This window comes from Drosophila erecta, unplaced genomic scaffold (genome assembly GCF_003286155.1).
Source record: "Drosophila erecta strain 14021-0224.00,06,07 unplaced genomic scaffold, DereRS2 tig00000021-arrow-pilon, whole genome shotgun sequence".
NCBI lineage: Eukaryota > Metazoa > Arthropoda > Insecta > Diptera > Drosophilidae > Drosophila > Drosophila erecta.
This window is the reverse complement of record NW_020825198.1, coordinates 12,786,521-12,802,477: the sequence shown is the minus strand read 5'-3', so window position 1 is coordinate 12,802,477 and position 15,957 is coordinate 12,786,521. Positions and strand designations below refer to the sequence as shown.

The following is a 15,957-nucleotide window of genomic DNA, read 5'->3' as shown; positions in this document are numbered from 1 at the left end:
TAGACCTAGTTGTCGATTTGGTCAGCCCCGGTATTGATTATCATGCATTTATTACTCGCCCGGCATGAATCGAATATAATTGTTTCCATTTCACAATTATGTCCCACAAGACTGGCGGATTGCTTTCAATCGCTCTGGGAACTCGCACACCTTTCGCCTATGATAGCCCAACTAGATAGCCTGATTGCAGTCTTAAATGCCAGGGGTCAAATTATTTTCCCTGCTGATTCCAATCTTTCCGTAGGCCAACGCATAGCGATATTGTGATTTATATTGATTCCGGGCTAATGCTGGTACAGCAATTTAGGGCAAATTGTGGTCTTACTAAATATTTATAGTACTTGCGCAGTATTTGCATCATAAGCATCCACATAGTACATATATTTTTAATTACCATTTCCATTCTAACGCTTTCTTTTTCGGTCACTTACAACCATGTGCCAACATCCCCGATCGGAAATAAAAACAGGGCGTAAGTATGAACATGACCACTGTGATACGTAACTAGCTCGGAAAAACAAACACAAATTAAACTCTCATTAATGAAAAACATGACTTTGCTACTCATTATTTCAAGCTGCTGAGCTCTTGACAGTCGAAAATGGAGCGAGTGCACCTTTAATGATAAATTAATTTGCGAGTAATCTCCAGAGCACTCTGCTGCCCACCGATCGGCGACTCTGTGATCCAAAGTGCAATTACGGCAAGGAACAGCGAGTCTTAATTATAACCAGAGCTGGCCATGTTAAACATGACAGTTTTCGTGTCCTGGCGATTCATCAAAGTGACAGCTTCTGGGTTACAGCGGTCGCCGCTCTGTCAAGCGATACTCATGCCCGTTCCCGTTCCCATTCCCATTCCCAAACCCATTTTCATACCCATTCCCCTCTTATCAGCGCTATATCGAATTTCGATCAAAACGCCTCCGGGCGACGGAACGTTGGAAAACAGGCGCTCGACTTTTGGCGCTAAACGAACATCCGCACAGCGGAGTCACTACGTTTGCCACTATGCCCCCTGCACTTGGCTGCACTTCATCCAGTAGCCCGCATCGGAATTCCAGTTCCGACGACCCTCATTATCATACGTAGTTGGCACCATTAGGGCTTTTTGGCACAGGATCTTTCGAGCAGGAGCAAGGACACTCGCTGGTATGACTAGCTGCAGTTTCGTCCTGCGGATATTCGCGATATCCATCTGCCAGAAAAATTAAGTGAGGGGCTGTAATTGCCGTTGAAGCTGCCTCCTGGATGTGTTATTAACTTGTTAAGCGAAAATGGCACATATAATGGCCACTTGTCGGTCTTATCCAAATCCTGCCCAGAGGATCCTTTTGTCCTCCTTTTTTCTACTTTTTTTGCTGTGTGAGGAAGTTAAATTTGTGTCCGCTTTTCTGAGTGGTTTTGTGCGCCTTTTATTAATTATGCTTTCTGTTTTTATTTCATTTTATATTCCCAACGGATTTTGCGGAATGCAGTATGTGAGTATTACAAGTAACTTATATATAACACTTTAATCCTGCTAATTAAATGCTAGCTTAAGCTTGTGGCAATATATTTGCCTTACAACGAACTAAAATTGGAAGAAAATCGCATGTTCCATAAATCTACAAATATTTCATATGCAATAATTATATAATAATAATTTTACACTAGGAATAGAAGCATTTTAAGCTTAGATAATTGTTTGTAAGTCTGCGTATCTGTTTTTAGGCATTCTGCAACCAATTGAAATGTTAGAGATTTGGCTTTATACAATTAAGTATCTAGAATAATGTCGAGTGTGTCGAATAAGCCGGTCGTGAAAGCCTTGGAAAATGCTGTTTTTAGGCACCTTGAATAGTCCTTAAGAACACCTCGCACATTAAATGCTGTGTGAGATATTCGCAAACATCCTTTTATGATCATGAAGCAATAACGGATCAGCAAACACGGTTAAATGTCGCACGACCTAGGTATTGGAATCTCGGCTGCTGGAATTTCTGGCCACTTGGGTATGCGTATGCAGTGGGATGCGAAGCGAGGGCAGGAAGGATTCCGCATCCGAGTCCGAAACTGAATCTGAATCCGCAGTGGATGGAACGGAGGATGGCGGTGGAGGCTTCGGAGGATTCGGAGGATCCGGAGGAGAGGCAAATCGCTCTGTTTGCTTGCGGTGTGCCAATACAATGCCACAGCTGAACGAGACACAAGAATTTATGGCATTTCACTTTCAAAGACACAAAATTCCTGTCCCTTGCCACCATTAATGGAATGGACAATAAATTTAAACGTGCAGACGGACAACGTGCCATATGTAAAAAGGCTCAGACACTGTAGCGGCAACTTCCCGAAATGGCTAAAATCGCTCCGCAGCCCGCCAAACTGCGCGTGAGACGATTTGTAAGCCCGGCCCAAACCGGTCGCCGCCAAACCTTTCAGCATCTGCCATCCAGCCGGCTAACAAGGCGATAATCCTCGGACAATGCCAACTTCGATGCGAATCTCGGCCCTTTTATAATTAAACGCGGGCTGGGAAAGATGACGTCGACTTGGTTATAAATTCTATGTCCTAATAACTGAGTGATAGCAATTGGAACCTAAATGACACAGTGAAGTAATTAGCTAATTAGCCAGTATCTTAAACTTATAAAATAGTAATTTTGCTTTTCAAATCCTAGCCTACACATTTACCAAAATCATAGGTTTTTAATTTAGTTCGTCGGAAAGAAACAGGCTACCAAACTTTTAAGCACTTTTAAATGCTACTCTCTGAAAAATTAATAGTAATAGTATTTCCATTAGTAATTAATCATATTTTATTAAATAGAATATATTTCACGTTGCATATCGCCTAAAGGTTGCCCCAATAGAAATCAATCAAGATAGCAACAAATGCGAATCCGCTGATTGTTTAATTGTTTTCCCAGAGCAAACTCAGTTTTTGCCACCATGTCGCATCGGTTGAGAATTTAATTCCCCTTATCTAATGCGCTAAAAAATGCGCTAATTGAATAGAGACGAGTCGCAGTATCACTGTAACCAAATTATACTCACATTCCGACGCTCTCCCAGAGATTACCAGATGCCCAGCACCGCTGCCCACTCCGCGATTCCCAACTGGCAGCTCCTGGCCGTGATCATTGGTTGTGGTCGAAAGACAATGGACGAGATTAAATGCCAGGCTGGGCAGATTAAGATGCATCGACAGCAATAACTACGTCAGCGGCGGGAGCTGGGAGATGGAGCTTGGAGATGGAGATGGAGCTGGATGAGGATGTGGATGTGGATGTGGATGTGGCTGTGGAGCTTCTTAAACGGGAGACACGAAACAAATTTCCCTTGAAAAGAATTACATACCGATCGCCTGGATCGGCCAGACTATGGGAATTGACTGAAGCTCTGAAACTCTATTTGTTCGAAGCGATCTTGGGCCGTTCCGTTTGCGATCTTCCGATCTCTCCATCGTTGGATCTTTGTCGCCGTCCAGGACGTCCAGAAAGTCAGGAAAGTGACCGTCTTCATTGTCAACACATGGAGGATACATACGTGGGCTGCAGTGCGGCGGCAAACAATTCTATAGAAAATCAGACATGCACCGCCGCGCGCCGATGGAAATGCACTGGTGGTGGCGGGATCTGGCCAAGATCTGCCGTCCAAGATGCTCCAGCTCCGCTCCAGCTCCAGCTTCAGCTTCAGCTCCAACGTTCAGCTGCAGTTCCGTCCAGCCAGCAAATGGCTTATCGCAGTCGGGCGAATCGTTTTGCCATACTAAATTATTATGTTAACATGAAAATAATTGAGGCAACAGGCATTCGGCGGTGGCTGGCCAATTTATTTATATCGCGGAATCTCGGATACGGCAGCTGGGTCGAAGCCCCAACCCCAACCTCAACCTCAACCTCGTCCGCGTCCTCGGATCTTCGGGTTCGGCGGTCCAGGGGCCAATTGATGGCGGTACAAATAGTTCCAGAAGTGGGGCATCTGCGTCGCGATTGGGACACCGACTGCCGTTCGGATGGCGTGTTCACAATTAATCCCTCAACAAATATCTGTGAAAACTCGAAAATGGAAGCTTGCATCAGCGAGATGTAGCTAACATTAAATTAGTTGGTTTGCAATGGGGTCATCGCTACTCAATACAAATGATAAGTTAACAGAATTAAATGTAATTAAATTTAATTTGAAAATTAATTTAAAATCCAAACGCTTTGTAATGTAATGCCGCTGAATACTCATATGTATAATAGAATAAGACAGTTCCAAATGCCTTTAGTATATAACTTTACTAATGATTTAGCTTACGGTCTGCTGCTACGAAATTTAAAGAATTCCCATAGAAAGACGTACTAATCCCATACTAATTCCTTTCAGACCGCTTTGCACTGGGCAGCCAAGCACGGAAACGAAGATGTGGTTAAGCTAATTGCCGGCACCTACAAGGCGGATGTGAACGCCAGAACGGTAAGCGATTTACCTGAGATGCAGACGTGTAAACTTCAAGATATTAAAATGCCCTTTATTCCATGTGATCGCCTGCGCCAACTGTTCGCCAACTTTGCTGCAGAACGGGGTGAGTGTGATATGGACGTACTATGTATCTATTGGGGAAATTTTAATAATGTACGAGAACCGACTTATTGGCTTGTCCCAGTCGCGCGTGAATCTGCGTCATATGTCACAGAATCGCGGCGGAACATAACCCTTTCCCGGCGGAATTCTGCATTTTGGATAGGGCAGGCTGTGACAAATCATGACGAGCATATCCAATTGGTCCTCACCAGCCTGTCACCTCCAAGCCAAACGCAATCCTTTCGAGTTTACAAAATTTTAAATTGAACGCCGCTTTGTTCCGGCGAAATTAAACTCACTCAATTGTATTCAAATGTCACATCCACATTTGAAACAAAGTGAATTGTCAATCACAATCCGCAGGATTCGATGCGCCTCTTGCCAAAACAAAACAAAAACGAACCCCAAAATGGCAAAACACGCATTTGTAATTCACATGGGAATTTAGAGCGATTTAGCTCAGCTTCATTTTGAGTTACTATAATATTTCAAATTATTTTGTAAGCTTTACTTGCATTTACTCATTTACTTTTATTATTATATCTTTTATTTAGGGATACACGCCTCTACATTTGGCCACCCAATTCGGTAGAGATAATATCTTTGAACTACTGTGGAATGTGTACAGTAAGTATTAATATTATTACTAACATAAGAGTGCAACAAATATGTTACCAAAAGTAAAAATAATAACTAATATTTATTAATTGTTATATTGCTTGAAACACTTTATAAATAAGGGTTAAGTGGGTTTGTTGTGGGTTTTATGTGCAACTTATCCAATTAGAAAATTGTTTGCCGCAAATTGCGGTGTGCTGACATTTGCACAAGTTTTTTTGCGTTTTTGCCAAACTAGTAAATTTGCCTTGCATGATACAAAAAAAAAGGAAAACGAAATGGATCATAATTACGCGGAAATATTAGGCGGTTGTCCCAATAAAGGTCACAAGGGTAAAGGGCTCTGAATAGGAGAGATTTATTCTAAAAATGAATAGTTAATAGAGGGATTTCTTGGCTCCTGAAGTATTGCAACCAAGCCTTACCTGTTTTATCACTCAAAGATTCACTCTTCACATTAAGAATCGCAGAGAACAGCTCTGTTATTAAAATGCTGTTAGCGTTAGAAATCTGTTTTATCACTTACTTCTTCACAATGAGAATCGCAGAGAAGAGCTCTGTTAGTAAAATAATGTAAGCGTTAGAAACCTGTTTTATCACTCAAAGGGTAACTCTTCACATTCAGAATCGCAGAGAACAGCTCTGTTATTAAAATAACGTTAGCGTTAGAAACCTGTTTTGTCGCTTACTTCTTCACAATGAGAATCGCAGAGAAGAGCTCTGTTAGCAAAATAATGTAAACGTTAGAATCCTGTATTATCACTCAAAGGGCTACTCTTCACATTGAGGAGCGCAGAGAACAGCTCTGTTATTAAAATAATGTGAGCGTTAGACAGTCCGAAAATATTCTTCAAATACATTTTGACATATTGGCCCTCCGAAATGCACTCAAAGTCCAAAGTAAAACTTAAATTGAAATGTCAAGTGGCAGAGCTCTATTCTATTAAACAAATATGAATCCTTTTTGTGCCAATCCTGCAGAGGCCAATCGGGACATCATGGACTGGAGCGGCAACAAGCCACTGGACTACAGTCGCCAGCGGTCGAGTGTCTCGGCCTCGACCTGCAGCAGTGAGTATGAAAAGTATTTCGTCGGTGGGGCGGTGAACAGCAGCCTCCGCACGATGGGATTCATTGAGAGTAGTCAGATCACCGGCGGCACACTGAGCAGTGCACTAACCCGGGGCAAGAAGCGGGCCCAGAATCGGTTTGCCACCATCAGCGGTGGTTCGCTTGGCGGCGGCGGAGGCGGTACAGTGTCCCGCTCCCAGTCGATGATGGTCAGCCGGCGGTCCAAGAAGACCACCACCGAGGACAGCGATCTGTTGCCCTGCGAAATGGAGGGGCAACCGGTGCGTCGCAAGGAGAGCTTTCTCCGCAAGACCTTTCGAGCCACCGCGGGTGGCAGCCGTCGACCGTTGGCCAAAGATGTTTTTACTAACCCACCGGAGCACGGTTAATTGGTACACCGACTTCTCCCCAAATCTTTTAACTGCACTTACCCTTCCAATATTGCGCTAATGTATATAGCTCTATGTCACAAAGTTACAACAAATTGGTTGAGGCTGAACTAAAGTTATATTTTACACTTTTACACTGTAAATGATCCGGTATCTACATATGGAATTTTGTAATATAACTAAACTTCACTAGCTTTTAAGTACCAAAGCATGGCCCTACCATAATATATATTTTACCAAGGTGTATTAACCTACTTTAAGTAATCACACGTTTATGTACATATTTATAAATAATCGCATGTTTATCGGAAGGAAAAACATAATAAAATATTGGAGCCTCAAAGCCTAAAGCATTAATTTATGAATAAGTCGTATAAACCTAAAAAACTTAACTCAGTTCACACAGAGAATGCGCTTTCGAAAATAATAGTATCGACCCTCGTTGCAAACATCCATCAAACTTACTGAAAAGTATACAAACCTAAAGTCGAGCTAGTAATTAATGTAAAATGGGAACCTATCTATCTATCTATTTCCAATTTTGCTGCATGTAGAGATTCAAGCGATGCGATTCAACGGCGGACTCAACGGAACCTGGAGGCAGGTTGAGATCTAACGATCCTGAGTATTTTAAACTAATTAGTGTTGATTTTATACGGTGTTCAATTTATTTGCTAACTTAACATTGAATTTGCAACATTAGCTTTTATATTTAGCCTGTATATATTTAGCTTTTTGTACTTTGGTAGCTTTAAATCTTGTATTTTAGTTATATTTTGCTAGCATTTGAGTTGCATTCCCGTTTGCGTTGCTAAGTTGGTAAGTTTTCTTTATATTATTTGCGTTTATCCACATCGCCTGCATTATTTTATAATTATTTTCAAAAGTCCGCTAACCCTAGGCATATTTTTCAGTTTATGCACGTTCATTTGTTACGACCATTATTAAAATGCATAGATAGTAATGAATTTGATTGGTTTTGTCTACTTTGCAGAAATCAAGGCTCGCAAAAAGCATGCAAGTAAGTCATTTTAGCTTGCAAATTAAATTGTATGATTGAGTTTTCAATTTTCCATTGCAGTCGAAAAAGATTTGGGCTTCCTACGGATTGGTTCACTGAATGTCCGGGTAAAGAAGACCACCGAGGCGTTCAGCAATTTCTTGGGAGTGGGCAATGGCAGTGGGGTGGCTCCGACGGGCTACGGCAATGGCGGGGGAACGGGAACGGGAACAGCAAGTCGCCATCACCCTCGATCTCACCGAGCCCCTCATCAGCGTCATCATCACCACGTTGGTACGACACGGAGTCGCCATCCGAATCAGAGGGCAGCGATGAGCACACCATACGGAACGAACGGCGGCCTTCCGTCGAGGGCGAGCGTACCCAATAACCGGAACATCTACGACGGAGTACACAAGTCTTGGGGATCGGCGGACAACATACCACATCGGTCGGAGGAACTAATGCCGCCGCCCAAGACGGTCGACTATATCAGCAAGCGGAATAAGTCCTCGAAGCGTTCGTCCTATGCATCGAACACCACCGATTCGCCGCGTGACTCCATCTGCTCCTCGAACTCCAGTTCGAATCTCAATGGCGGATATAGCAGCATGCCCACCACCCCGAATCAGTTGCGTGCTCCTAAGGATATCGCCGCATCTTTCGCCGTGGATTCCGACTCGGACTCCGCCTGCGGATTCGACTCCAGCTGGTCGGTCAATTGTCGCGGTTCTTCGAGCAGCAATCCGTCGCAATCCTAAATACCTGAATACTGTTGTTAACTCAGCCTGAATGTCTACATACCACACAACTTTTAGCATTGACCATGTAATCATGAAAGTATTTGTTTATCAGCTAACTAAAGTATTTTTTAAGAACTGACTTTAAAATTTACAGTTTCTTGTGTTTGTAAAAGTTTAATTTAAAAGAATCTAACATTTGTTATTTCCTATTTTGCACCTTTTTATAGGGACTATATAATATATCATATGTGTATTTTTGATTTGAAATTAAACTTGTATGCTTTTTAAGGCATTTATGAAAAATCGTATTAATGATTTTATTTGGTATTACTTCTAATAACAATATATCTGTTTTATTAATTATATTTTAATCTTATCAATACATTGAACTTAAAATACAGAATTTGATTTTGTGTTGCGCGCGCCGTTTTAAATGAACCCGTTAGGACATTTCTCACAGTTCCGTAGAAAGTGCTCAAAATATGGTATTCTTGAAAACACCTCTTCTTCTTTTATTTATAAACGATACACGTGCGGCTAAAAAAGTTTGTTGACTTAAACTTCTGAGCCGAACTAAACCAATTAACATGGGCAAAAAGGACAAAAACAAGAAGAAGGGCAAGGGAGCCGAGAAAACCGCCATGAAAACGGACAAAAAGCAGGCGGCACGGCAAAAGAAAATGCTGGAAAAACTGGGAGAAGTACAAATCAAATGCAGCAGCCATCATATAATGTTTACTAATAAGATAAAACACTTTACAGGCAAATATAGCTGATATCATCCAATTATTGGAGGCCAAGGAGGGCAAGATTGAAGCCATCAGCGAATCCGTTTGCCCGCCGCCAACTCCCCGATCCAATTTCACCTTAGTTTGCCACCCGGAAAAGGAGGAACTTATCATGTTTGGCGGAGAACTTTACACTGGCACAAAAACCACAGTGTATAACGAGTTGTTCTTTTACAATACAAAGACCGGCGAGTGGAGGCAGTTGAAGTCGCCATCAGGACCCACGCCCAGAAGTGGACACCAAATGGTGGCTGTGGCCAGCAATGGAGGAGAACTCTGGGTAAGTTATCCATAAAATCCCTATCTCTATGAAAAGTTATTAGCATATGCGCTCCATAGATGTTTGGAGGCGAGCACGCCAGTCCCTCCCAGCTGCAGTTCCACCACTACAAGGACCTGTGGAAGTTCTCACTGAAATCCCGCAAATGGGAGAGGATAACTGCGCCCAATGGACCAAGTCCGCGAAGTGGCCATCGAATGACCGCCTCCAAGAAGCGCCTGTTCATCTTTGGTGGCTTCCATGACAACAACCAGTCGTACCAATACTTCAATGATGTCCACATCTTCTCCTTGGAGTCCTATCAGTGGCTTAAAGCTGAGATCGGAGGTGCGATTGTGCCATCTCCTCGTTCTGGCTGCTGTATTGCAGCTTCTCCGGAGGGAAAGATCTATGTTTGGGGAGGTTACTCGAGGGCCTCCATGAAGAAGGAAGCGGATAGAGGAGTAACACACACGGATATGTTTGTCTTGAGTCAAGACAGTAAGATTAAAACTATTTGACTCATATTCCTTACACTAACATCTCTTGTTTCCATTCAGAAAACGCTGGCGATGCGGATAATAAGTACAAGTGGGCACCCGTGAAACCGGGCGGATATAAGCCGAAACCGCGAAGCAGCGTTGGCTGTACTGTGGCTGCGAATGGGAAGGCCTATACCTTTGGAGGCGTAATGGACGTCGATGAGGACGACGAAGATGTCCACGGACAGTTCGGCGATGATCTCCTGGCCTTCGATTTGACCGCCCAAACATGGAGATTGCAGGAGATCCAAGCTAAGAGCAGCCCCGCTGAGAAGAAGGAATCGGAGGAGAGCAAAGATGTGGAGATGTCCGCTGTTGATAAGCCAGTGACCACCACCACGGATGGCATTTTCACGGTCACCGTTGGTGGTCCCAGTACCAGCACGCCATATGTGTCCAACATACCCAGTCTGTTCGCCAAACCCAAGACCACCAACGTGCCATCTCCGCGAATGAATCCCGGAATGTGCGTTTGCAAGGGAACGCTGTATATTTTTGGCGGGATCTTCGAAGAGGACGCCAAGCAGTTGACCTACAACGATTTCTACTCCCTGGACTTGCACAAACTGGAGTGGAAGGTGATAATCCCCAATAGCTTGAGGGCCCACGAATGGGAGGATAGCGACAGCAGCAGCTCTGACGAGGAATGCAGTAGCGGCGAGGAGGATAGCTCCAACAGCTCGGACATGGACACGGATTGATAATTTCAAATGACTATATATTAAATTTTGGTTAACAACTGTACACATGTATAAAAATGGAATATTTTTAACAGCTGAGTAAGCTCGGAGTTCTCACAGCTCCAGAATCTCAGTGAGGATGCGTTGCGTATCCTTGGGAGTATATACCCTATGACTAATGGTTCGAGGATCGCTATAAATCTCATAGTCATTGCCGCCCGGCTCCGTCTTATCACCGAAAAAGTGAATTTCCTTGAACTTGTAGTGGGCTTCGATGTGTCGCAGACAGTAGGTCTTATCCCAGCCGTGGGGGAAGACATCAAAGCTGATCTGACCACCAATGGAGTACGTGAGATCCACATCGGCAAACTCCTGCTTCAGGTCCTTGATCATTTTCTCCCGCACCTTGTGCTCAATGTCGTATTGGGCGAACATGTTTCGCTCCTCCCTAGTGCACTGCCTTCCAATGGGACACACGTTCATCATGCCATTCCGGAACTCAATGAAGGTGCCCCTCTTGATCGGCACATCCAGCTCGGATAGGTAGCGGAGAACAAAGTTGATGAAGCGCTTCAGGGTCTGCTCCCCCAGATGCGTGATGATGTTCTGCTTTCCCACCTCCTCTCCGCCCTCAATCTGTACCAGCCCGTTTTCCGGGAATATGAAGTCGAACTCGTTGAGGATCTTTCTGCCGTTCAGCTGCTCGAACATCTTCTCCAGATCCGATCCTCCGACGATTCCGATGGTCGCCCTGGGTTTCACCTGCGAGTAGAAAAACTCCTCGAACTCCGGAGTCACCATGGATCTGGGCATTGTTAGGGTGCCGTCCACGTCGAAGAGCAGCAGGATCTCATCACGCTTCAATGTTGCGGTGCTCATTTTGAATTCGACTTGTGGTGAAGCCGCAGGTATTTATTATCCAGATATTTATGTCCACGTATGATTCGAGATAAAGAACCTGGTAAGCGGCAGCGAATTGGTGAGAAATCCCCTAAAGCTTTCGATGCACCGGCAGAGAACCAGTTCCGGAACCAAAGTGCACTCAAAACTTGTATTTTAAATTCCGCATTAATACTACATTTAACTTCATTTGTAGCTAAAAAAAAAATATCAATTTAAACATGTAAGCAAATCCATGCGGCTTTTCCAGAACGCAATCTAACTTATAGAGTTCATGCTGTCAGAGGTCAAGTAGCTTGTATTTAAATAGGAATATGTACATTGCAGCTCTTTATCGAGTGAACTAGAATACACATATTTGGGCTCTTAAGTGTGCTTAAGTGTAACATAATTGGGGGTTCTACTGCCTTTTTATGTGCTGCAGTTCATCTCGCTTAATCTTGCTGTATTCCTGCAGGGTTTTGTATTTATCGGTGTTCAGCATCGGGTCCACAATCACAGGGTATAGCGTCAGGCCCACGGCGCCAATGATGCAGGACACGAAGCCGACGAATCTCCATCCACGCAGAACTGCCATTTAGCTGATTAAATTGAATGTTTTAACTGATTGCTCGGTTTGTTATTATAAAACACAAAACACCTGGTTGTTCGTAAGATGCTAGAAAACGCCAAAGGAATGGTCACACTACAGTGCTGTGCTTATGGTAAAATACAGTAATACCATAACTAGACTATAAAGGTACAATATTAAAAGCAGGTGTGTTTCAGGATAGTTTTCAATAAAAAATAATTGTTTTCCTTTGAATTAAATATTTTTTGGGAAAACTTGAGAAGAGTAGAAGTTTAAAATAAGATAACAGCTTCCAAGCTTAATTTAAGGATGTAAAATATAAATATCTTAAATGTATGTTCGTTGTTTAAATCTCACCTAGCCAATCCCCACTGTAGGTAACTGTTGGTATTTTTTGAAGTTATTCGCTTGTTATTCCTCCCCCGCTCTGGTAACACTGGCTTTCTTAAGCTGGGCTTGGGTGTGGTGTTTTGTTTGAGTAATTGTTTTGTAGATCTTTTTAGTCGATATTATTATTACTTATATCCCGAATATGGCTAGAAGCCTCGTTTTTGCGGCTCTAGTCGGCGCTTTATGTTTTACGCTCGCCAACGGTAAGTTGCGGCAGGAAAGCGAGAATCGCCGATTTCTAGGGCGTTGGTTGGGCGATGAATGTAAACCACGATTTTACAGCACAACATCACTACGATGAGCACAAGACCACACGGATGGTGTGGTGCACCAAGAGCCAGGAGGAGCAGTACAAATGCCAGAACCTGACGGTGGCCATCGAACGGGATCGAGCCCTTTTCGACGAGGTGTTCCTCAATCTCACCTGCTTCATGGCCTACAGTGCGGATGAGTGCATCCACCACATCGATCGCGAGAAGGCGCACATCACCACGCTGGATGCGGGAGATGTGTTCACTGCCGGACGGTACAACTCCCTGATACCCATCATGCAGGAGAAGCTGGAGGGAGGCTTTGCGGACTATCAATCCGTGGCCGTCATCAAGAAGGGATCCCTACCTGACTTGAATAATCTGCGCGACATGCGCAACAAGAGGGTCTGCTTCCCCTGGGTGGGCAGCTTGGCCGGTTGGATTGTGCCCATTCACACGGTGAGAATTGCACTCCTTCTTAAATAAATAACCTAAATAATTAAAAATTACCAAAGTATCTAAAGCATTGAGATTTGTAGTACCATGTCTAACAACCAAAATGAATCATTTTGCAGCTCCAACGGGAGGGAGGCATGGAAGTAGTGGACTGTAACAATCAGGTGAAAACGGCCGCCAGCTATTTCAATAATTCGTGTGCTGTATACTCGCTATCCGACAAATACAACCCCATTGGCGACAACTCTGATAAGTAATGAATATTGAAAGCCCTATTTCCCGCACTTTATCTAACAACAAACCATCTTCCAAACCAGGCTTTGTACACTGTGCACTGGAAAGATCCCCGGAGGACGTTGCTCGTCTGCAGATCCCTACTTTGGCTACGAAGGAGCCTTCAAATGTCTGCTGGAAAAGGGAGATGTGGCCTTTTTGCGCCATTCGACAGTAAATGAAATGCTGCAAACCACCGAATTCAGTGAGTCACCAGTGTCAGCCTTCTGAAAACCCATTACTGAACTAAGCTGCATTTTTAGAGAACATATCACCCGACACTTTTGAGCTGCTCTGTCGTGATGGTCGTCGGGCCTCCATCAACGATTATCGTCAGTGTAATTGGGGTCAAGTTCCCGCCGATGCCATTGTCACATCTTCAGCTCGCAGCTTCAGCGATCGAAAGCAATATCAGCAGTTCTTGAAGCGCATCGGCGAGTTGTACTCCGATGGCACCCGGGATGATCAGAGTAGGTTGGGAGGACAAGGCTTCAACAGCCGCAACAACTACAACGAGCAAAGCAACCGCAACAGCTTTAACGACCAGAACGGCTACGGGCAGTACGACAATAACGATCCCTACAGAACGCAGAATCAATACGACCAGTATCGCAGCGAACGATTGGACAGCAGTTTTTCGGAGGAAAGAAACCAGCAGGATGGCACCAACACTTCCATTCTCTATGAGAAGTTCCGCATCTTTGAGTCGAAACGATATGGCAAGCCAAATTTGCTGTTCCAGGTATGTGGATGATATCTCCCGTGATCTGAATTACATATTCTACATTCAATTGTTCTATTACAGGATTCAAGCCGTGCTCTAACCGTCATTCCTGAAGATGATCAGTCGTTTACCAAGTACCTAGGCCCTGCCATTAACTTCATCTACGGCATCCGTGAGTGTCCAGTTTCAGCGATGACGCTCTGCGTGACTTCGGAGAATGAGCTCGATAAGTGCATTAAAATGAGGGTGAGTTGAAGCTTGAATTTGTAGTCATCAAGGTCAACTAATTGAACCTTTATAAAATCCTCTTAGACTGCCCTGAAAGCTCACCTTCTGAAACCGGAACTCATCTGCAAGAAAATGCACTCGCACATAAACTGCATGCAGTTCATCGAAGCGGGCAAGGCAGACATCTCTGTTTTCGATGCCGGAGATGTCTACACTGGCGGTTTGAACTACGACCTGATTCCCTTCATGTCGGAGGTGTACAACCTGGGCGAGCCGGAGTATTATGTGGTGGCTGTGGCCAAGGAGGATGATCCCGATACGGAGCTAACTTACCTGAAGGGCAAGAATACCTGCCACACGGGCATTAATACCGCCGCTGGATGGACCTATCCGATGGCGCATTTCATCTCAAATGGATGGATACGTCCCTACGGTTGCGATTCGGTTCGAGCTGCCGCCGAGTACTTTACAAAGTCGTGTGTGCCGGGTGCCATTAGCAATGAGTACAACACAGGAGTGCCCTACGACAGCATGTGCGATCTGTGTCACGGAACTAGCTACCGATACTGTCGTCGCGATGCCTCGGAAGATTACTATGGACATACGGGTGCCTTCCGTTGCCTCGTCGAGGGCGGCGGTCACGTGGCCTTCATGAAGCACACCACGGTGATGGAGAGCACTGGCGGAAAGCGCAAGGAATGGTGGGCTAGGAATGCTCTAAACGATGACTTCGAGCTCCTCTGCACGGATGGCACTCGTGCCGAGATCCAGGAGTACAAGCGCTGCAACCTGGGAAAGGTTAAAGCCAATGCCGTGGTGACTCGCGGCGGTGTCAACTACAATGAGACCCAGATGAATGCCTACATCAACCTGCTGACCTATGCCCAACAGCTGTACGGTCGAAAGGAAGTGGACGCCTTCAGTTTTAGCATGTTCTCCTCGCCCATCGGACACTACGATCTGATCTTCCAGGACGCCACGCGGCAGTTGCAAGTCATTCCGCCCAATAAGCGCAGATACGATGCCTACTTGGGCAGCGATTTCATGCGCGCTCGCCGCATCACCGATTGCTATTCAGGTGCCTCCCAGGTGGCATTATCCATGGGTCTGCTTCTCGTGGGCTCTCTGGTTGCAATGCTCTAATTCACTAAACTCCCTTACTTACATAGATTTCAGAATTGTACAAGCATCTCTAGCACAAAGAGAAACATATCAATATTTTTACATTCCAAATATGATTAGATTTGGATCGAGATCCCTTCCGTCCGAAAATGAAACTCAAACTAGATTTTCTCTAGCCGAAAAAAACTAAAGAAGGCTAATATTTAATTTATAAAGTGCCTGTGCCTTATTATAGTGTTTGTTTGTGTACGTAGCAACTAAGTCCGTCCAAAAAATGTACCTATGTACGAGATGTAAGCCGAATCCTTTACAACCGCTTATATAAGTATACAAATAAAATAATGTAAAAAAGGAGTTATTGGACCTATTTTGAATTCAGAGTGTATTTCACATAGGTATTTT

General features: G+C 44.3%; 5 protein-coding genes across 5 annotated transcripts; 3 read left to right on the top strand and 2 right to left on the bottom strand.

Moving 5' to 3' along the window:
- Window positions 1-1,464: 1,464 nt before the first annotated feature.
- LOC6545172 lies at window positions 1,465-8,489 on the top strand. The gene is made up of 7 exons (XM_015157677.2): window positions 1,465-1,480; window positions 4,353-4,442; window positions 4,546-4,551; window positions 5,105-5,177; window positions 6,150-6,239; window positions 7,623-7,649; window positions 7,710-8,489. Exons 1-7 carry the CDS (start codon window positions 1,472-1,474, stop codon window positions 8,387-8,389), a joined length of 975 nt encoding a protein of 324 aa, XP_015013163.2. The 5' UTR covers window positions 1,465-1,471; the 3' UTR covers window positions 8,390-8,489.
- A 344-nt stretch (window positions 8,490-8,833) lies between these two features.
- On the top strand, window positions 8,834-10,704 carry LOC6545171 (kelch domain-containing protein 4). Its single transcript, XM_001972521.3, has 4 exons — window positions 8,834-9,072; window positions 9,134-9,439; window positions 9,499-9,919; window positions 9,979-10,704. Exons 1-4 carry the CDS (start codon window positions 8,959-8,961, stop codon window positions 10,659-10,661), a joined length of 1,524 nt encoding a protein of 507 aa, XP_001972557.1. The 5' UTR covers window positions 8,834-8,958; the 3' UTR covers window positions 10,662-10,704.
- Window positions 10,669-11,674, bottom strand: LOC6545170 (probable phosphomannomutase). Its single transcript, XM_001972520.3, has one exon. The coding sequence runs from the start codon at window positions 11,517-11,519 to the stop codon at window positions 10,755-10,757; it is 765 nt and encodes a 254-aa protein (XP_001972556.1). The 5' UTR covers window positions 11,520-11,674; the 3' UTR covers window positions 10,669-10,754.
- A 134-nt stretch (window positions 11,675-11,808) lies between these two features.
- LOC6545313 lies at window positions 11,809-12,273 on the bottom strand. Its single transcript, XM_001972519.3, has 2 exons — window positions 12,181-12,273; window positions 11,809-12,121 (listed from the first exon to the last, which is right to left on the bottom strand). Exon 2 carries the CDS (start codon window positions 12,115-12,117, stop codon window positions 11,941-11,943), a length of 177 nt encoding a protein of 58 aa, XP_001972555.1. The 5' UTR covers window positions 12,118-12,121; window positions 12,181-12,273; the 3' UTR covers window positions 11,809-11,940.
- A 246-nt stretch (window positions 12,274-12,519) lies between these two features.
- Window positions 12,520-15,909, top strand: LOC6545312 (melanotransferrin). The gene is made up of 7 exons (XM_001972518.3): window positions 12,520-12,704; window positions 12,784-13,211; window positions 13,328-13,461; window positions 13,526-13,686; window positions 13,745-14,223; window positions 14,287-14,451; window positions 14,518-15,909. The coding sequence occupies exons 1-7, from the start codon at window positions 12,644-12,646 to the stop codon at window positions 15,574-15,576; spliced, it is 2,487 nt and encodes an 828-aa protein (XP_001972554.1). The 5' UTR covers window positions 12,520-12,643; the 3' UTR covers window positions 15,577-15,909.
- The last annotated feature ends 48 nt before the right edge of the window (window positions 15,910-15,957 follow it).

Excerpts from the sequence above, each read along its gene's own strand:
- LOC6545172 (XM_015157677.2), top strand. Across the intron at positions 5,178-6,149 it reads ACTACTGTGGAATGTGTACA|AGGCCAATCGGGACATCATG; the intron begins GTAAGTATTAAT and ends CCAATCCTGCAG. Across the intron at positions 7,650-7,709 it reads GGCTCGCAAAAAGCATGCAA|TCGAAAAAGATTTGGGCTTC; the intron begins GTAAGTCATTTT and ends TTTCCATTGCAG.
- LOC6545171 (XM_001972521.3), top strand. The coding sequence starts at position 8,959 with ATGGGCAAAAAGGACAAAAACAAGAAGAAGGGCAAGGGAGCCGAGAAA. Across the intron at positions 9,073-9,133 it reads TGCTGGAAAAACTGGGAGAA|GCAAATATAGCTGATATCAT; the intron begins GTACAAATCAAA and ends AACACTTTACAG. Across the intron at positions 9,920-9,978 it reads GTTTGTCTTGAGTCAAGACA|AAAACGCTGGCGATGCGGAT; the intron begins GTAAGATTAAAA and ends GTTTCCATTCAG.
- LOC6545170 (XM_001972520.3), bottom strand. The coding sequence starts at position 11,519 with ATGAGCACCGCAACATTGAAGCGTGATGAGATCCTGCTGCTCTTCGAC.
- LOC6545313 (XM_001972519.3), bottom strand. The coding sequence starts at position 12,117 with ATGGCAGTTCTGCGTGGATGGAGATTCGTCGGCTTCGTGTCCTGCATC.
- LOC6545312 (XM_001972518.3), top strand. The coding sequence starts at position 12,644 with ATGGCTAGAAGCCTCGTTTTTGCGGCTCTAGTCGGCGCTTTATGTTTT. Across the intron at positions 13,462-13,525 it reads ATTGGCGACAACTCTGATAA|GCTTTGTACACTGTGCACTG; the intron begins GTAATGAATATT and ends CTTCCAAACCAG. Across the intron at positions 14,452-14,517 it reads ATAAGTGCATTAAAATGAGG|ACTGCCCTGAAAGCTCACCT; the intron begins GTGAGTTGAAGC and ends AAATCCTCTTAG.